This window comes from Chiloscyllium plagiosum, unplaced genomic scaffold (assembly GCF_037043375.1).
Source record: "Chiloscyllium plagiosum isolate Xiang-an unplaced genomic scaffold, Cpla_swu_hap1 HiC_scaffold_8, whole genome shotgun sequence".
Taxonomy (NCBI): domain Eukaryota; kingdom Metazoa; phylum Chordata; class Chondrichthyes; order Orectolobiformes; family Hemiscylliidae; genus Chiloscyllium; species Chiloscyllium plagiosum.
The window spans coordinates 97,943,372-97,963,084 of NW_028270146.1; the positions used below are offsets into that span (position 1 = coordinate 97,943,372).

The 19,713-nt window shown below is 41.4% G+C and overlaps 1 protein-coding gene and 1 pseudogene across 1 annotated transcript; both read right to left on the reverse strand.

Moving 5' to 3' along the window:
* Window positions 1–8,850: 8,850 nt before the first annotated feature.
* Window positions 8,851–11,445, reverse strand: LOC148149466 (putative G protein-coupled receptor 139). The gene is made up of 2 exons (XM_087989489.1): window positions 11,373–11,445; window positions 8,851–9,752 (listed from the first exon to the last, which is right to left on the reverse strand). Exons 1-2 carry the CDS (start codon window positions 11,443–11,445, stop codon window positions 8,851–8,853), a joined length of 975 nt encoding a protein of 324 aa, XP_087845615.1.
* Window positions 11,446–17,307: 5,862 nt separating this feature from the next.
* On the reverse strand, window positions 17,308–19,422 carry LOC148149467 (putative G protein-coupled receptor 139; annotated as a pseudogene).
* Window positions 19,423–19,713: the final 291 nt, after the last annotated feature.

Sequence of the window (19,713 nt, forward strand, 5' to 3'; positions counted from 1 at the left end):
AAGCAAATCTCTAGCAGGATGTATACATTTAATGGGAAGGTCCTAGGGAGAGACTTTGGAGTGCAGCTTCATAGTTCCTTGAAAGTAAAGTCACAGGTAGATACGATAGTGAAGAAGGTTTTTGGTATGCTTACCTTTATTGGTTGGTGCATTGAGTATAGGAGTTGGAAAATCATGTTGCGGCTGTACTGGTTAGTTCTTTGTTTGGGCCACTTTTGGAATACTGCATTCACTTCTGGTCCCTCTGCTATAGGGAGGATGTTGTGGGGCCTGACAGAGTTCAGAAAAGATTTACAAGGATGTTGCTAAGGTTGGAGGATTTGAACTATAGGGAGATGCTGAATAGGCTGGGGCTGTTTTCCCTGGAGCATCAGAGGCTGAGAGGTGACCTCATAGAGGGTTATAAAATCATGAGGGACATGGATAGGATAAATAGACAAAGTCATTTTCCCTGAAGTGTGGGAGCCCAGAACTAGAGGGCACAGGGTTAGGATGAGAGGAGAAAGATGTAAAAGGGACGTAAGAGGCAACTTTTTCACACAGAGGGTGGTGCGTGTATGGAATGAGCTGCTAGAGGAAATGGTGGAGGTTGGTACAATTGCAGCATTTAAAAAGCATTTGGATGGGTATATGAATATGAAGTGTTTGGAGGGACATGGGCCAAGTGTGGGCAAATGGGGTTAGATTAGGTTAGGATATCTGGTCGGTATGGACAGGGTCTGTCTATGCTGTACTTCTCTATGACTCTATGACAAATTAGTTTGCACTGAACCTGACAGAAACAAGAAATGGCAGACTGATGTAATTCTGATAAAAATACAGAAATAACGGTTAATTCTAATCACAAGGCAGGACAAAGATCATTCTAATAACAAGTTGTTTACAAGAAATCGTGTTAGGATGAGATGGTATGCACAAATGCTTTATGCTATTTCATTAGTTATTACCAAGTGATCATGCTCCCTGCCTGCCTACAAACAATGTATATGAACCCTCCGCAAACTCTGTAAAGGGGTCGGATTCTTTGGTGGTCTGGAGGTACCCATACTTCTGGGCTGATCAAATCTACTGACCCGGCCGTATCAGAATAATCTACCGACCCGGCCGTCACTGCTTGTGTGATGGACAAATAGTCGTTTACAGGTGTGTTTATTGACTGGTCATGGAACTGAGTGACCCCCCTCATTTGGTGCTGTGACCCGAATCGGTACAGACAGACTGTCGACAGATTAGGTGCTGGGGAATGACTGTCCCAGGCGTGAGTATTTTCTCCCCCGTTTGGTTTTCCTCTCACTTATTTCAGGGCAGGTTCGACCCTTCGCTGACTTTGGTCAAACTTGATCCAACCCGACAAATTATTGGCAACAGAAATCTGCATCCATATAAGTTTTGACGCCAAATACCGGTTAGCAGTTCAAACAAAAAGAAAAGGTTTAAAGATGATAGGTTTAGAATTATAGTGGTGTCTAAATTGAGACATAAGAAGGCGGTTTAGGTTCTGAGATGGAAGTCCGATGGGACACGAGTCAGTGGTTCAGGTTCTGAAACGGAATGCTGATGGGTCACTGACTTTGTGATAAACGGATTTTATATTATTGTGTGAGAAGAGAGACGTCAAGAACTTTCACGATATATTGTAATGGTCCGATAAACTGAGAGATTGTACAAAAGGTGGTTCTGGTTCCGAAACGGAATGCTGCCGGGAGACTGACCCTGTGATAAAATGGTCAAAAAGGAAATGACTGAGAAGTTGTGATTTTTGTTCATTAAAAGGAGATTGCCAAGAGAAATATTTATAGGCACTGAGTTACTTGGACTAACAGTAATATAAGGTAAAAGTTGTAACTCCCGAGGTAATTGAAGAAAAAGTAAACCAAAATAAATTTAGGAGGATAATCTTGTGTTAAGGGATAGCGTTTAAAACCATGCCAGTTGTATATTTTCCCGCATTGCAGACTAATGAAACGATATTAAAAACTTGTCCTGAATTAAATAGTGAAAGAGGAAAACGTTAGAGAGAGTATGCGTGTGCGTGTGTGTTTGTGTCTGTGTGTGTAAGAGAGAGAGAGCAAGAGCGGTTTGGTTCCTTTCAGCCTGTCGAAAATTTAACTCATTGTTGTCTGGTTTGAATGCCCATTTGTTTATTAGTGTTTGAATGTTTGTGTCCTGTTCTCCGGATCTCCAAACGTAAAACAATGGTCTTGATTAAAGAAATTGTGATTTAGACATTTAAATTTGATTTGAAAGTTGTATTTTAAAGATTTAAGTTTCCTTTGAAAAGTCTTTTAATATTTGGTTGTCTAATATGTTGAAATATTCATCTGTTTTAAATTGTTTTGAAAATAAGAAATACTGGGAAATTGAATAGATTTGACTGTTGAGAAAGGTTATCCTTTGCAGGCGTTATGTGATAAATATCTGGAAAAAGCCCAAAGTTTTAGACAGTTGTCTGGTGACCCAAACAAAACATTGGGTGATGAACAATGGCCATTGGGAGGTCTGAAGATTTTAGACATGGTAGTGTCAGCCCTGCAGCAAATTTGACGAAAATATATGGGCTCAAAAACTAAAGAATTAATTGGACTTTGGCATCAATATTGTCAGGAACTTAAAGATAATTCTTTATGAATCTCTTGGTATGTAAATGCTACTAAATTGGGCATTAAATTGACCAAAGCAGGTGTTCTTAAACCGGTTGAAGTTCTTAAAAAGGAATGTGCACATGTGAAAAGGTTACAATCTGAGAGATCTCTATGTAAATGTAATGACAATACTAAAGAACTGCACAGTTCAATGGTTGGCCTTAAATTAACGAGGGAGATGTTGAAAATGTGGATCTTAATTGTTGGACATCAATAATTCAAATGGGGAAATGAATCTACATCAAATTCCATTTAATTCAAAAGACAACATAGCTCAGTGGGGATACTGTTGATAGTCAACTCGGACTCACTGCTGAGGTAGCACCATACCTGGGAAAGCATCAAAACAGTCAAGTCTGTAAGTGACAACGGTATAATCTCCAGCAGATTCAGTGACAAATTACGGAGAAAGATGCAGAGGTACAAGTGAACGACCTCTGATAGAAAGGATGTGAAGCTGGGACTGCAATTCAAAATCCAACAGGTACCATGATAAAAACTGTAGCCTGACAGTGGATGATGGCTTAACATTTCCGAAGTTTCACCACAGTCTGAAGTTTGATTTGAAGAAATTCTGGATCACTCAACACTGGATTTTGGAATAGTAGCCTTGCAGTATGGAGAGAGAGTGGATGAGTTCGGAGGCTTTGAGGAGGAGCAAAATCGAATGCTACAAAATAAAAATGGAAAAGGAAGACAGATCAAGAGGTTGTCATAAACAAAGTTGACAGCTGATACATTTATTAAATGTACTGCCCATAGTAATAGCGAAGGTTTAGTTGACATTGGCAACCGTTTGTCAGATGCGGCAGCAAAAGTAGCCTCTAAAGGGGATCTTGTGGTTGTGCCCAGAATGATGAGGCAGCCTACAAATTCAAACAAACACCAATCTACTTTGGATGAATTAATGCCAAAAAACCAAGGTGTTGTTAAACTTCAGGGGGATGCCCCTGACACTGATAAGCTGTTATGGTCCGAGTTGGGCTGTTTGTATGACCCTGACACTCAACTCTGGACTATTCCCGTGGGTCAAACTTGTATGTCTGATGATCTTGCTCTGTGGGTTATTGAATATGTTCATTGCACAACTCATTGTGGGGCCAGAGCGGTCAGTGCCTTACTTCTGAGCAGCTGGTGGCATCCCCGCCTGCGGTTTGTTGGCTCACAGGGTTAATGACCATTACTTGATCTGTCAGGAGCATAACCCCAGCAAGGGCATTCCATGTGATCTGGGGAAGGTACCCTTCACCAGGTGGCCCCATTGAGATACTCCAACTGGACTATGTTGAGTTGAGTTGAGTAAATGCCAATGTTATAAATATGTTTTAGTTATTGTTGATGTCTTTTCTAAGTGGATTGATGCCTACCCTACTATTAACGCTACTGCTGGGACTGTGGTGAAGATGTTGCTTAAGGAAATTTTTCCCTGCTTCAGAACACCTATGTGCATTAGCTCGGAAAATGGACTTTGCTAGTTACATTAATGAAGAACTCTGTTCCCAGCTTTCTATTCATCTGCAACTGCATTGTGCTTATTGTCCTCAGGCTGCTGTCCTTGTTGAACATTTTAATCAGACTCTTAAGACTAAGCTTGCCAAAGTAATGGCTGAGACTGTCCTCTCCTGGGTTATGCTGCTCCCTGTGGCCTTATTCCAGATGCGATCCATGCCTGCGGGCAAAACCCGACTGTCTCCAGCCGGGATTCTCTACGGTTGCCCGTTCCATACTCTTTGGAACGATTCGGGACCCTCCTCAGTTCACTTCCACCACATGACCGAAGAAATGATTGGCTATGTTCTTGCTCTAACTAACGTTGTGCACGCCTTTCACTCCCAGGTGCCCATGGCCTATGGCAATGTTCTCTCCCTTTCAGCCTCATCACGGGTGGAGCCGGGTTTGTTTGTGCTCATCACAAAGGGGTCTCCAACCTCACTGGGATGGTCCCTTCCAGGTTTTACTTCCCACCCCTACGGCAGTCAAAGTCACTGGTTGTTCGGCTTGGGTCCACCTGCCCCATTGTAAACTGATTGGCTGCACCAATCAAAAGGGGAGAGAGGAGGAGAGAATACTGGAATCCTAGGGAACCAAGATCCTGTCCATTTGGGTTTCTGATTGTTGCTGTTGTTTTAATGTTATTCTTATTACAGATACTTGAACTAAGAGGAGAGGCATGTGGGGGATCGCCTACCTACTGACCTGTTTGATCACTTGCAACATCCTGATGGGGAAAGCTACTAAGTATCAATGCGACCCTGAATGATCCGAGATTATCTCCCACCTATGCTGAGGAGATGTTACCCAGTGCACCGGACCAGACACCTTCAGCATGTGGACCATGACTAAGGCTGATTATTGCAATGGATTTTTACATCAGAAAGACCGTATGGTCCATCTGGACAGTAAAAATCAGTGGAAATTACTATCTCAGTACCAAACCTGTCTTTTTGATTTTACCGACAGACGTAGGCCAAGCGAGGATAGACATTATCAACCCTGTTACTATGGTAAATGTTTAAGGAGGCCCGGGAGCACCATCCCTTTTTGCAGGACAGGCCAACTCGAAAAAAGAGAAGCCTGATAGGGGGATCTCCTCAATCCACAAACAACTTATTTATACAGGTCCACAGGACACTCTTCACCCGTGGGCGGCACGGTGGCACAGTGGTTAGCACTGCTGCTTCACAGTGCGAGATTCCCGGGTTCAATTCCCACCTCAGGCGACTGACTGTGTGGAGTTTGCACATTCTCCCCGTGTCTGCGTGGGTTTCCTCCGGGTGCTCTGGTTTCCTCCCACAGTCCAAAGATGTGCAGGTCAGGTGAATTGGCCATGCTAAATTGCCCGTAGTGTTAGGTAAGGGGTAAATGTAGGGGTGTGGGTGGGTTGCGCTTTGGCGGGTCGGTGTGGACTTGTTGGGCCGAAGGGCCTGTTTCCACACTGTAAGTAATCTAATCTAATCAGAGTCAGTGGTATGTTACTCCTTTCTATAGGTAGATGACTTACTTGCCCCGTCCTCAGTCCCCAATCCCAATTTATTCGTCAGGTTCCCTACTGGCGACCCTCTGAGGAGAAACATCACTTTACATTACTGCATTAGCCCTCCTGCCACCTGTCTGCTGACGGCTTTCAACTCTACTGCAGGGTCGTATGAAAATTACTTTCATGGAACTGGCTTTGGGTGTGCAATTGTTCATGTTCCACATAACATCTCCTGCCTATTTGAGACTTGTCTCGTCTACTCGTGTAAAACAAAGGGGCCTAATACCTCCTGTCCATGTATACAAACAGCTTGCATTCCACTGACTGTGCCACAACAGGCCTTATGTGGCATAAGTAATTATGCCCATCTGCATGTACGGACCCAGAACAGAACCCTTCCCTTGCACATTTATAGGTCTTTTCTCTTTCCAGAACCTGATACAGTTGCCAAGACCATGTGCAATTGAGCGAAGGGAGAGCCTCAAACGACACCTCTTGCAAATATCAGCCCTTTACTCCTGTAGACCTGACTAGAACCTCTGCTCTAACATTTCAGTAACCTAGATGAACAAACCTACCCTCATGTACACCAAACCTGGCTATTATTTCTTCAGCCAAGGTAAAGCTACCGATTTCCTTGTCCTTGATGGCAAAGATGTTCCCCCCTAAGAGTGCTATCGGAACCTTGTTCCTCCAACACTACCTTGTCCTGGCCAGTGGACAAGTCGATGGAACCTTCATCTGAAGAGGACACAGCGGTCGGTCTGACCTGGCTTTTGCTCCAATTGGAAGGATCCCAAGGGGCTGGGTAACAATACAGGACACTCAATAGGCCTGAGTACTCTGAGTTTAGGAGGATGGGGAGGGGGGGGGGGGGGGGAAACGCGGAATAAGTTAAAAGAACCGCAGCCATCTCATCTGCGGCCTGACCATTCTAGGAAATACCACCAAAGAGGCTCTGGAACAGATTAAACTGGGATTGTCAGATCTGCATCATTACTATATGCAGAATCGGTACGCCATCGACTATATACTAGCCTGAGAAGGTGGGCTCTGCACAATTGTCCAAGATACATGCATTATTAGCATTCCCGATCGCACTGGCAATCTTACTAAGTTACAAGATGAGATCCAGGTGTTCCTTGACAGAATGGCTGAAGGGACCAACTGGGGAAACTGGGGGTTGGAATCTTGGAACAATTGGCTTATCAATTTAGCAATGTATATCGGAATCAGTCTCCTCTGTCTGTTTGTTGGTATTGCTATTGTTAAGTGTTTAATTGTTAAGCGTATGAGCTCCCTCCGTGATATAGACTCACCCCAGAAAATGCTCCATTTGTGATCCGATGGCTCACCCACATGTGTTGATGGTGATGATAAATGTGACCAGGTCAGTGGCAAAATCATTGATTACCTCTCTGAATATTTCCTCCTTGAACCCAGTGTCAGAGAGGACTCAGAGCCAAAAGAGGTTTAGAGATCAATTGCCTTGGTAAGAAGCTGAAATGACCTTTGACATACACCACGCTCATCTATCTAACATTTTATAGGGAATAGGTCAGGGGAGGGAAGAAGATGGTGAGATGGAGATGCCTCATGTATTATGTGTCTTCAGTACTCCCCACCTGTGAAAACAGTGTAAAACCCAGACCAGGATTTAAGCACAAACCCAAGGCTGATTTCTTTGCAATGCACTCAAACAACAAACATTAAAACTAAAAATCACACAACATCAGGTTATAGTCCGACAGGTGTATTTGGAAGTACAAGCTTTTGGAGCGCTGTTCCTTCATCAGGATCATAGAACACCAGCGCCACCACATTATAAAAATTAAAACAGCAGAGATGTTCATTAGCTCATGGCCATCTGAAAAACCTTGCTGTGTAGAAAGTGACTCCTTTATTATTCTAAAAGGGACAATGTTTCGCAGATGTTATTGTTGGATAACCACCAGGTGGCAGTAGCAGAAGATGAATATTCCGAAAGGTCATATGCTGCTTTAACTGAAGCTGGTCTAATCTCTGTTACAACATTAAACAACTCGTTACATGTTTTGTTGCTGTACAATTTTGAACTGGAAGCCCATTGTTTCTGTTATACTCTAGAAACGAGGATTGACATAGTTTTGAAGAAAATTGAAGTAAATAAACAAAAATAAATATCCCTTTTTGTCTGTGCCATTCAGCCAATTTCCTAATGGGGTCAGTAATTTTCCCTCAGTTCCTGTGAGCATCAATTTTAATTAACTGTCTCTATGGTGCCGACCTGGACTTTACAGAAACAATACCCAATACATTTCTGAAACCACTACCTCGTTCAAAGCTTTCAGACAAGTCCTAGCTCCCTCTGGCTGAAATTGTTTGTGGTGTTCACTCTAACCAGAAACACAGACTTTAATAACCTCCTGACAATGAATGTTAGCTTAATATATTTATAAATGAGTGCTCTCCCTCTCCCATACTTTATCAATTGCTGAATGTTGTGTTGATCTCAGTCCAATGGGCATAATCTCAGAGAAAGGGTTGTGTATTTAAGACAGAGCTGAGGAGGAATTTCTTGACTCAGAGTGTGGAGAAACAGTGGAATCTTTTACTGTGGAGGCCTGTTGAGCCTTGGTCATACAATGTATTCAAGGCTGAGAGAGTCAGATTTTTAATCAGTAAGAGAATCAAGGGTTATGTGGAAAAGACAAAAAAGTGGAATTGAGGATTATCAGATTAGTCGTGACCTCATTGCAAAGAGCAGATTTGATGGACTGAATGGCCTGTGTATGCTGCTACATCTTATTGTCTTATGGTGTTTTAGTCCCTTGCAAATATCTTTCCCAGTTCTCATTTTCGAAACCATTTTATGAAAGTGAAAAGAGGACTTTGCAGCAAAGTTGATGGAACTGGACAATGTTAGGGGTTGAATCAAACTTGAATATGTTACAGAGGAGAATGGGAAGGGAGAGGTAAAATATTTTCAGTAGAACAAGGAATAAAGTTCACTGTGACAAGAACAGTTTCAGGTGGTGGTCTGCCAGGACTACCTGGTGTGTGCACATTTCGAAGGAAAACCGAGTTGGAAGAGTTTGGGAGCTGTGTGCCTGAAGATCATAAGTGGATAATTTTCAAAGGAGATGGTCATTGCTGGACTGAGAAATCATGCAGATGCTGTGATGAAATGTCAAGAGATTAAATAAGCAAAAGCATTGTGACCCGAATCAACTTTTAGATAAACTGCTTCCATCATTTCAGTAATTTCCCAATAACAGTGAATGGGTATTTGACTGCATCCTTCAGCTGCTCTCTGAATTTAGTCTGGGTCACTGCATAAATACAGGTGTTGGTGCAGGTACTCAAAAGCTGCAGCATGTAGCCTGATTGTTCAGTGATATATGCAGGATCATGGGGACCTGTGTTGTAAAACCTGTCAGTTAATCGGCGATAAAAGAAAAAGCCCACATTGGTCATCCATAACAGTATAAAACTGCCTGAGATGGTGAAGAGTAAAATGATAGATTTCCTGCGGCTCTCCATCTCTGGGTCAGTGTGATTCTCACTCTTGCTGTGATCCAGTAACTTCCTGCGGATTCTGCTGGTCACTAAAATGTGTCTAGCAGTTAGAGCATTGAGCAGTAAAATCAGAATGAATGGGAGGAAAGGAGTTAAAATAATATTGAGTGTGTCAAATATTACCCAAGCAGCTTCACTGAAAAAGTTCACTGGCAGGCTGTAGCCCCAAGGTACATTGTCAATGATATATTCAGGTTCATACACAAAGTACCAAGGAATGTTTTTCAAACAGAATAGCACACTCATTGTTTTTATAACCACAGTCACAGTTTTTTCTTTGCAATATCTTGTTTTCAACTTCTGGCAGCAAATTGCAACAAACCGATCAAAAGTGAAGGAGACTGTGAACCAGACAGAAATATCTGTGGCTGCATAAAGCAGGACAAGCAGAAGAGAGTGAGCTGGAGTAGTTTCCAGGTAAGTCCCTGGGAAGTAAAGTGAAATCACTGTAAACAGTATTACATCAGTGAATACGACCAATAGATCTGCCACTGCCATGGCCACCAGGTAGAGAGTGATACACTTGGAGAGTCCACACATACCACGTGACAGGATGATAATAGCCACTGAATTAACTGGCATACATAGAGAAATAGAAAACAAGGTTTAAGATTGGATTCTCAGAGGATTTGAGAATAACATGATCACATAAGGGCTGTCAATCTATTAATCTTGTTCAACCAGATCATTGCTGATGCATATCTGAACATTGTTAATTTGTATTAGATCTATAAACTTCAAAGCTTTGTCCAACAGCTTTCATAGTCTCAGTCAAAGGATTGATACGGAACAAAAGGAGGTCACAATCTGTTGTGTGTATGCCAGCTCTTCAAAGGAGAAATTTACCTGGCACTGTAATTCTGCATATTATTCCATTCTACATAACAAGGAAATTGCCTCTTAAACACCTCAATTGAACCTATCTCCACCAAACTGGGAGGCAGAATATTCCAGATTACTTTCTCATTACCTTAAATATGTGTCCATATATTCTCAATCCAGTGGGAGTAGTTTGTCCTTTCGCACTGTGTGCAGACCCCTCACAATTTTGAACACTTCTGCCAAATTTTCTTTTAAATTTCTCTTCTCTTCTTTTGAAAACAGTCCCTATTTTTCCAATCTGACAATGCAACTGAATTTCCTCATCTCTCGGCTTGTCTTCCTGTATTTAACCTGCACTTGCTCTGATGCCTTCACAGTTTTCTTAATATGTAGAGCACAGGACTGGGTGTAATAGCCCATCCAAGGCTGGAGTCTTGATATTATATTGTCTCTCCATGACGTTCCTTCTAAATTATATTCTTTCATACTTGTCTGCATTAAAATTCATTTTCCACTTGATTGCCCATTATAGCAATCAGTTTATGTTCTTCTGAAGCTTCACAACAGCCCTCTCACATTTCACAACACTCTCAAATTGTGTACAATCAATAGAATTAAGTGAAATTGGGGTCTGTACGCCAAGGTCTTGGTCCTTAATATTTATTTAAAAAGGTGTGTACGTACATAACATATTATACACAGCAGTAAAGATCCAACACTGACTTCTGGGGAGCTCCAATACTACCTTTCATCTTGTCTGAAGAACATTCATTAACCACTACCCAACTTTTAATCTCTCTCAGCCAATTTTGTATCCATGTTATTATTGTACATGCAGTGATGGCCACTTCCTGCAGATAAATAAGAAAGTGAGAAAAAGCCTTGAGTTGAGTCTAATCACTGACATTGGACGTCACTCAATTTTTAAAGAAAATAAATAATTGGTCCCTACCCCTTATTGCCTAAGTTGCAATTAAGAGTCAACCACATAGCTGTGGGCCTGAAATCACATGTAGATGAGACGAGACAAGTATGTCAGATTTCCTTCCTTAAAGGGCATTAATGAACCTGATCAGTATTTATGACAGTAAACAATGTTTACACGATTGACATTGGATCAGCATCTTATTCCAGATTTTAAGAAAACAATTAAATTCAAATGTCACCATCTATCAGAGTGGAAATTGAATTCATGTCCCCAGAACATTAGCCCTGGGAATCCAGATTAATGGTTTCATGAGTTTACCACTATGCCAACACCAGCCTTAAAATGATCAAAGAAGAATTCTTGAGAAACAAAAACTTTCAAAGTAACTCAGATAATTCTGTATGTCAAAAATTATTGGCTTCTATGAAGTTGTTAAGATGCTTACCAAGAACTCCAACAATTGCAAGAACAGGGTAATAAATGTCTTCTATCTGATGGAATATTGTTGGTTCGTGCATTTTCTGTGAGATGTAACAGTTTCCAGTGGTGCTTAAAGGCAACAGCTTTTCCTAATCAATATATTGAGAGATGTCTTGTATTTATCCAGGAGGGAAAACTCCAGTGAGATGCCAGTTACATCATTATTAATTTCATAATATTCAATTGAATAAACAAGTGTGATCATTGGGGAAACTGACATAGGAACAATGGGATGAAATATAATTACCTGTTACCTTCTGCATCATAAAGCAAGACAGTCCACAGGAATTATCATTTCTCTGCCCCGTGACATGGCCACATTGGATCCTCAGAGTGACCGATGAACAACAAATGTACATTGCTCGTTCAGCAACCTTTTAAAAATAACCAGCAACAAAGCTTTAGTCTTGAACAGCATTACTGGAAGTTATTAGAGTAAAAATTACAAAGTTAATAACAGCACAGACACACAGATGTACAAGTAGACAAGAATAAAAAGTGACTTTTGAAGATGAAAGCAAGATAAGTCTTTAAGATAGTTGCAGTTCTGTTGCTTCTTTGAAGATTCTCTTTCTGACATGAAGGAGATGAAAACGTGAGGTCAGCTGCTTCAGCGGCTGTGTTGGATTCTGTCATTGAATAGTTAGTCTTTCCTTTTTCAGGTGCACTTAACAAGTAAATAAACTTGGGAGAACATGAGGTTTCCTGGTCCTCACTAGTTCTTTGGTTAAGACATTTGCAGATTGCCTGACTTTTCCAGGTCAGCAGCATTTGGTTTCCATCTGTCTTCTTCCCTCTCCTCCCTTTGGCTGAGAACCCTCTCCCTTATGGAGTCTCACAGAGCTCCTTTGGAGGAGCTACAAGAAAATGGTTGCTCATCACCTATCCTAACAAGCTTTAAAATGGCTGCTACCTAGAAATAGGTAGGCCATGCTTCCCTGTTTGGTATTGGGTTAATCTACATTGTATTTTAGCCAAGGTAATTTACATTTATGAACTGGTTTCGCATTTGGCTTGGATGGTTCCCACTGTCATGTCATGATGATCTATGAGGTATGATTCATACATTCAAGGTATCCACAATCAGTGAGTTTCTGATGACCCCTGGAAATGTTCATTGAATTTCAAAAAGTCTCTTGTGATTCCATCCTGAAATATGTGCAGGCTGAACTCCACAAGATTAGTCATGTGACTTCTGGGTGCCATTTTGTACAATTCTCTGTGGGTGTTAAACATGGGTTGGCTTTATTTACAGCATATATTATAATGACACATATATGATACTTTGTGAGAGAAATACTTCAACAAAATATTAATCAATGGTTTTGACTTTTTCTAAATGAACTATGCCCTTTCTGTTTAAAATTAACCACCAGGCAATTTTAAACATTTTCTAATGTTTGTCTGATGTACTTCCATTCGAAGAGTGAAAAAAAAAATTCTGACCATTACAAACAAATTAAACATGTCTGTTGGATTTGCCAATTCCAGATTCAAATACTCACACACTTTCCCTGATGGGATGCTGTTTTCATCTTTATTACACTTCAGCTTAACTGAAAATCTAAACTGCAAGAAGACTCTTATGTTTCATAGTTTCATAGCAATAGAAGCAGGAGTAGGTCATTGGCCCATTGAGCCTGCTCCGCCAATCATTAACATCATGGCTGATCCATCCACTATCTCAGCTCCTTCTACCTGCATTATTCCCATAACTGTTAATTCCTCCACCATGCAAAAACCCATCCAACTGCACGTTTCCTTGGGCAGAGAATTTCATTGATTCACTGCTCTCTGGGAAAAGAAGTTCTTCCTCATCCCTGTCCTATATCTACTCCCCCTAATCTTACTGCCATGTCCCTTAGTCCTCATCTCACCCACCACAACTTGCCTGGCTCTATCTTATCTATCTCTTTTATTATTTTACATGTTTCTATAAGATTCCCTTTCATTCTCCTGAATTCTAGTGAGCACAGTTCGAGACAGCTCAACCTCCCCTCATTTCCGAACTCAACCTGGTGAACCTCCTCTGCACCCTCTCCAAAGTCAGTATATCCTTCCTCAAATGAGGAGACCAGAAGTGTGCACAATACTCCAGGTGCAGCCTCACCAACACTTTACACAATTGCAGCAGATCCTCCCTGTTCATAACTTCAATCCCTCTAGCAATGAAAGCCAATATTCTGTTTGCCTGCCGGATTACCTGTTGTACCTGCTAATCAACTTCTGGCAATTCATGTATGAGCATTCCTAAGTCACTTTGCACAACAGCATGCTGCAATCTTTCACCATTTAAATAATACTCTGACCTACTATTTTTATTTCCAAAGTGGATAACCTCATATTTGCCAACATTGTACTCCATCTGTCAGACCCTTGCCCACTCTATTAACCTATCTAAATCTCTCTGCAAACCCTCCACATCCTCTGTTTGCCTTTCTATTCAATTTAGTGCCATCAGCAAACTTGGATACAATACACTTGGTCTCCTCTTCCAGATAATTTATATATATCCTGAACAGTTGCAGGCCAAACTCCAACCCCTGTGGCACCCCACTCACCACTGATCTCCAACCAGAGAAACAGCCATGTATCCCAATTTTCTGCTTTCTGTTAGTTAACCAGTCCTCTATCTGTGCTAATATGTTCCCCGCAACTCCATGCATTCTTATCTTATGGATGAGTCTTTTATGTGGCACATTATTGAATGCCTTCGGGAAATCCAAGTATACAACATCCACCTGTTCCCCTCCATCCACTATGCTTGTTACAGCCTCAAAGAACTCCAGTAAGATTGTTAAACATGACCTTCCCTTCCTGAATCCATTGTGCGTCTGCCCGCTGGTACCCTTCCCATCCTGATGTCTCACTATTTCTTCTTTAATGGTAGCCTCCAGCATTTTCCTGAATGCAGACGTTAAGCTAACTGGCCTATAGTTACCTGCCTTTTGCCTACACTCTTTTTTAAACAGCAGTGTGACATTTACTAGCTTCCAATCTACTGGGACTTGCCCTGAGTCCGGTGAATTTTGGTAAATTACCACTGAAGTATCTACTATAATTTCCACCATTTCTTTCAGCATCCTGCGATGCATTCCATCAGGACCAGGGGGCTTATCTACCTTTCGACCCTCAAGTGTGCTCAACACCATCCCTTCAGTGATAACAATTGAATTGTCCTCACCTCCCATCGTATCCTGAACATCATTCTTTGACATGTTAGACACATCTTCCACTGTGAAGACTGACACAATATAGTTATTCAAGGCCTCGGCCATTTCAGCATTTCCCAATATTAATTCCCCTTTCTCATCCTGCAAGGGGTCTACGTCCACTTTAGCCACCCTTTTCTGTTTCATATATTTATAAAACCGTTCACCTACCTGTTTTTATATACTGCGCTAGTTTTCATTCATAATCTATCTTTCCTTCTTTATTGCTTACTTTGTGTTTTTTTTGTTGCTTTTTAAAGTTTTCCCACTCTTCCTATTTCCAACTACTTCGGGCTAATTTGTGAGCCTGAACTTTTACTTGGATGCCTTCCTTGATTTCCTTGGTTATCCAAGGCTGGCTCTTCCTACCCTTGCTATCCTTGTTTCTGACCAGGGTATACTTACCTTGAGCACTGTGAAAAATCTCTTTGAAAGTCCTCCATTGTTCCTCAACTGTTCCACCATATAACTAGTGCTCCCAGTCTAATTTAGCCAACTCCTTCCTCAACCCATTCTAGTCTCCCTTGCTTAAGCACTCATCCCAGTGGTGCCTGCTTGCTGTGTCAAAAAGTTCGCACTCGCACCTTCTTGCCAGAGTTGTGTTGCTGGTCACACAGCTCCACCTTCTGTTGCAGCCTGTTATGATTTGTCGATCCTGGTATCAGTCCAGCAGTCACTGTTAATTCTACCTGGAATATCTTACCGCTGTTCCACAAGCGTGCCTGCTTCTCATTCTCTTTGGAGTTTGCACGTTCTCCCCGTGTCTGCGTGGGTTTCCTCCGGGTGCTCCGGTTTCCTCCCACAGTCACAAAGATGTGCAAGGCCAGGTGAATTGGCCATGCTAAATTGCCCGTAGTGTTAGGTAAGGGGTAAATGTAGGGGTAACTGTAGGGGTATGGGTGGGTTTCGCTTCGGCGGGTCGGTGTGGACTTGTTGGGCCGAAGGGCCTGTTTCCACACTGTAATGTAATCTAATCTAAAAACCTTGATTTTAGGTGATAATATTTCACCCTCCATTTTTATCTGAAATTCAATCATACCGCGATCACACTTTCTGAAAGATCATTTTCTACAAGACCATTAATTTTACCTGCCTCAATACACAGGACCAGATTTAAGAATGCACACTCTCTTGTAGGTTCGGTAGCATGCAGTTCAAGAAAGTTATCATGGATGAGTTCTGTGAACTCCTCTTCAAGACGGCCTCTACTGGCTTGATTCAGCCAATCAATGTGCATGTTAAAGTCTCCCATGACGACTGCCGTTCCATTCATACATACGTCAGATATTTCTTGATTGACCACCTGTGCTACTGTAGCATTATTATTGGGTGGCCTATAGACGACGCCCACCAGTGACGTCTTCCCCTTACTAATCCTGATTTCTACTCAAATGGATTCAATTGTCTCTCCCTATCACCCGAATCTCATCCTTAATTAAGAGTATGATCCCACCTGCTCTACCTTCCTGCTTATCCTTCCTAATTATCTAATGCCTTTGGATATTTAATTCCCAGTCATCACCACCCTGCAATCAGTTTCTGTAATGGCAACTAAATCATCCCCCTTTGTACTGATTTGCACAACAAGTTCATCAACTTTGTTTGTATACCCCAGGCATTCAGATCAAGTGCCCTTGTACTCATTGTCCCTTTAGAATCTAGCAATCTCCCTGTCTTTTGCATGTGATTCTGTCGCCCAATTTTACTTTTCTCTTTTCTACCTTTCGCTCTGGTCTCTGCATTGCCTTTCTGCCTGGACTCCCATCCTCTTGCCATTTCAGTCTATCCCTTCATTACAGTCTCTCTGCTCGCTGCATCTACCATTACACTAACTGCTGCATCTTCTGACCTGATGCTCTGGTTCCCACTCCCTTGCCAACCCAGTTTAAAGCTTCCCCAACAACTCGAGCAAAGCTGTCTGCAAGGATATTTGTACCCCTCTAGTTTATTCTCCCCTTTTCTGTTGACTTGCATTATTCTTTCCTCTTCCCATCAATCAAGTTAGGATGATGTCCCCATGCTTAATTCCCATGGCAGCTTCATATATTCTTATTTCTGTAATGACTACAACCAATCAGGAATATCATTATCTCTGAATCTGTTACTTTGTACACACATTCTTCTCTCATTTAAATAACACTAACCCTAACCTTCTTGATAAAAAAATCCTTCAGAAGACTTATGTTAACTGATGATTCTTCTCAATTGTTCCTCAGTAAAGAACGTGCGATGTATTTCCATTAAATGAACTTCTTAATGCTGTGGTTAGAGGATGAAGAGGAGAGATTAGAACATAATTGAGGGGTCCCAGAGCAAAGAGATAGGGAGTTCACGTGATGATGATGGAGAGATAGAGGTAGATGTGTATGTTTAGTGTGAAAAGGAGAAAAGGAGCCTGCTTCATTCAGTGCAAGGCCAATAACGCATAAACAAGACACGACTAGGACAGGGGTTATGTGGCTGTGATCAAAGTGGAGGCCAGAGGTCATGCTTTGAATTTATTGAACTCAATGTTGAGTTGGAGAGACTGTAAAGTGCCTAAGTAGAAATTGTGGTGCCCTTCACCCAGCTTGCACTGAGTGAAGGGCACTATGTGTTGAAGAGTTGCATTGAGATTTGTGTGTGAGAGGTACAGTGAGCAGAGACAGTGATGAAAATGACAGCTTGATTTAATTTGTCCTACTTTTATCATTTCAGTAATTTACCAATTACAGTGAATGGGTATTTGACTGCATTCTTCAGCTGCTCTCTGAATTTAGTCTGGGTCACTGCATAAATACAGGTGTTGGTGCAGGTACTCAAAAGCTGCAGCTGTAGCCAGATTGTTCAGTGATATACACAGGGTCACGGGGACCTGTGTAGGAAAACCTGTCAGTAAATTGGCGATAAACGAAAAAGCCCACATTTGTCATCCATAACAGTATAAAACTGCCTGAGATGGAAAAGAGTAAAATGATGGATTTCCTGCGGCTCTCCATCTCTGGGTCAGTGTGATTCTCACTCTTGCTGTGATCCAGTAGCTTTCTGCGGATTCTGCTGGTCACTAAAATGTGTCTGACAGTCAGAGTATTGAGCAGTAAAATCAGAATAAATTGGTGGAAAGGGGTTAAAATAACACTAACACTGTGAAATGCAACTCACGTCGTTTCAGTGTAAACATTCAGTGATAGGGTGCAGCTCCAGGGTACATTGTCAATGACATATTCAGGATCGTATCCAAACTAACAAGGAATATTTTTCAAGTAGAACAGCACACTCACTGATGTAATGACCACATCTGCAGTCTTCTCAGTGCAACATTTCGTTTTCATCTTCCAGCAACAAACTACCACAAATCGGTCAATGGTAAAGGTGACAGTGACCCAGTCAGAAGTGTCTGTGCTTGCAGAAAGCTGGACAAGTAAGAGAGAGCGTGTGGGTGTGGTCTCCAGATAAGTAACTTGGGAGTGAAATGGAATAAGTGTAAACAGTATCATGTCAGAGAAAATGACTAGAAGATCTGCCACTGCCATAGCCAGGTAGTGAGTGATACCTTTCAAAAGTCTACACGTTCCTCATGACAGGAACAAAATAGCCACTGAGTTAACTGGAATAATTCAGTAAAAATAAATAAAAGATTTAAATATAAGTATCTCAGATAGCATGTGAATCATAAACAATCTTCATTTTCCCAATCAGATCTTTTCATTGCATCAGACATTCTAATTAGTTGGGCCCTTAATTTTTCATTTTCATGTAATTATAGAGCCAGATAGCAGAAGTTGTGTTTGTAATTTAGCTTTATTTACACCAGTGATATTTCTCATCTTCCACAAGGCCAATCAGTGCTGACATAAGCAGTTCGGAACTGAACAGGACCTTTCCAATATGCTCTAGAATTCTGTGCAAATAGAAACGTAGAAAAAAAAAATGTAAGGACCAGGAGGAGGCCATTCAGCCCTTTGAGCCTGCTGTGCCATTCATCACAATCATGGCTGATTGTCCAACTCAATAGCTTAATATTGCTTTCTCCCCAGAACCTTTGATTTCATTTGCCCCAAGTGATATATCCAGTTGCCTTTAGAATACACCTAATTGTTTTGGTATCAGCTACTTCTTGTGGTAATGAATTCCAGAGACGCACCATTGTTTGGGTGAAGATATTTCTCCTCATCATCATCCTAAATGGTCCACCGTGAATCCTCAGACTGTGATCCCTGGTTCTGGACGTCATTGGGAACATCTTCCCTGCATCTACCCTTCTAATCCTGTTAGAATTTTTAAAACTTGCACAATAATGCTGGACTTTGTCAAACGCTTTCTGAAAGTCAAAATATACAGCATTGACAGGGTCCCCCCAGTCAACTCTACTAGTTACATCTTCATAGAATTCAAACAGATTTGTTAAGCATGATTTACCCTCATAAATCCATGCTGACTTTGTCTGATCCTGCCACTACTTTCAAAATTCTCAGCTATGAAGTCCTTGATAATGGATTCAAGAATTTCCCCCCACATACTGAGGTTAGGCTTACTTATCTATAATTCCCCTTTTTACTCTTTACCTCCCTTTATGAATATTAGAGTGACATTAGCTACCCTCCAATCTGCAAGGACTGTACCAGTGTCTATAGAATCCTGGAAAATGACTACCAATGTATCTGCTATTTCTATAGCCACTGCCTTAAGTACTCTGGAATGTCGATTATCAGGCCCTGCGGATTTATCCACCTTCAATCCCCTCAATTTTCCCAGCAGCATTTCTCTACTAATATTGATCTCCTTCAGTTCTTCCCTTTCACTAAATCTTGCATTCTCCAACATTTTTGGTATCTGATATGTGTCCTCTTTTGTGAAGACAGAACCAATGTATTCAGTTGCTCAGCCATTTCTTAGTCCCTGATTGTATATTCCCCCGTTTCTGTCTGTAGCGAACATATAGTTGTCTTTGCTAATCTTATTCTCTTCGCGTACCTATAGAAACTATTAGCATCAGTCTTTATGTTCCTGCAAGCTGATTTTTGTACTGTATTTTCCCCTTTTTAATCAATTCCTTGGTCCTTCTTTGCTAAATTCTCAGCAGCTCTCAATACTCAGGCCTTTTACTTTTCCTGG

What these genes read in the sequence shown, in the direction of transcription:
- LOC148149466 (XM_087989489.1), bottom strand. Translation starts at nt 11,445, where the DNA reads ATGCACGAACCAACAATATTCCATCAGATAGAAGACATTTATTACCCT. An exon ending in TGCAATTGTTGGAGTTCTTG is followed by an intron (nt 9,753 to 11,372) that starts GTAAGCATCTTA and finishes TATGTATGCCAG; the next exon opens with TTAATTCAGTGGCTATTATC.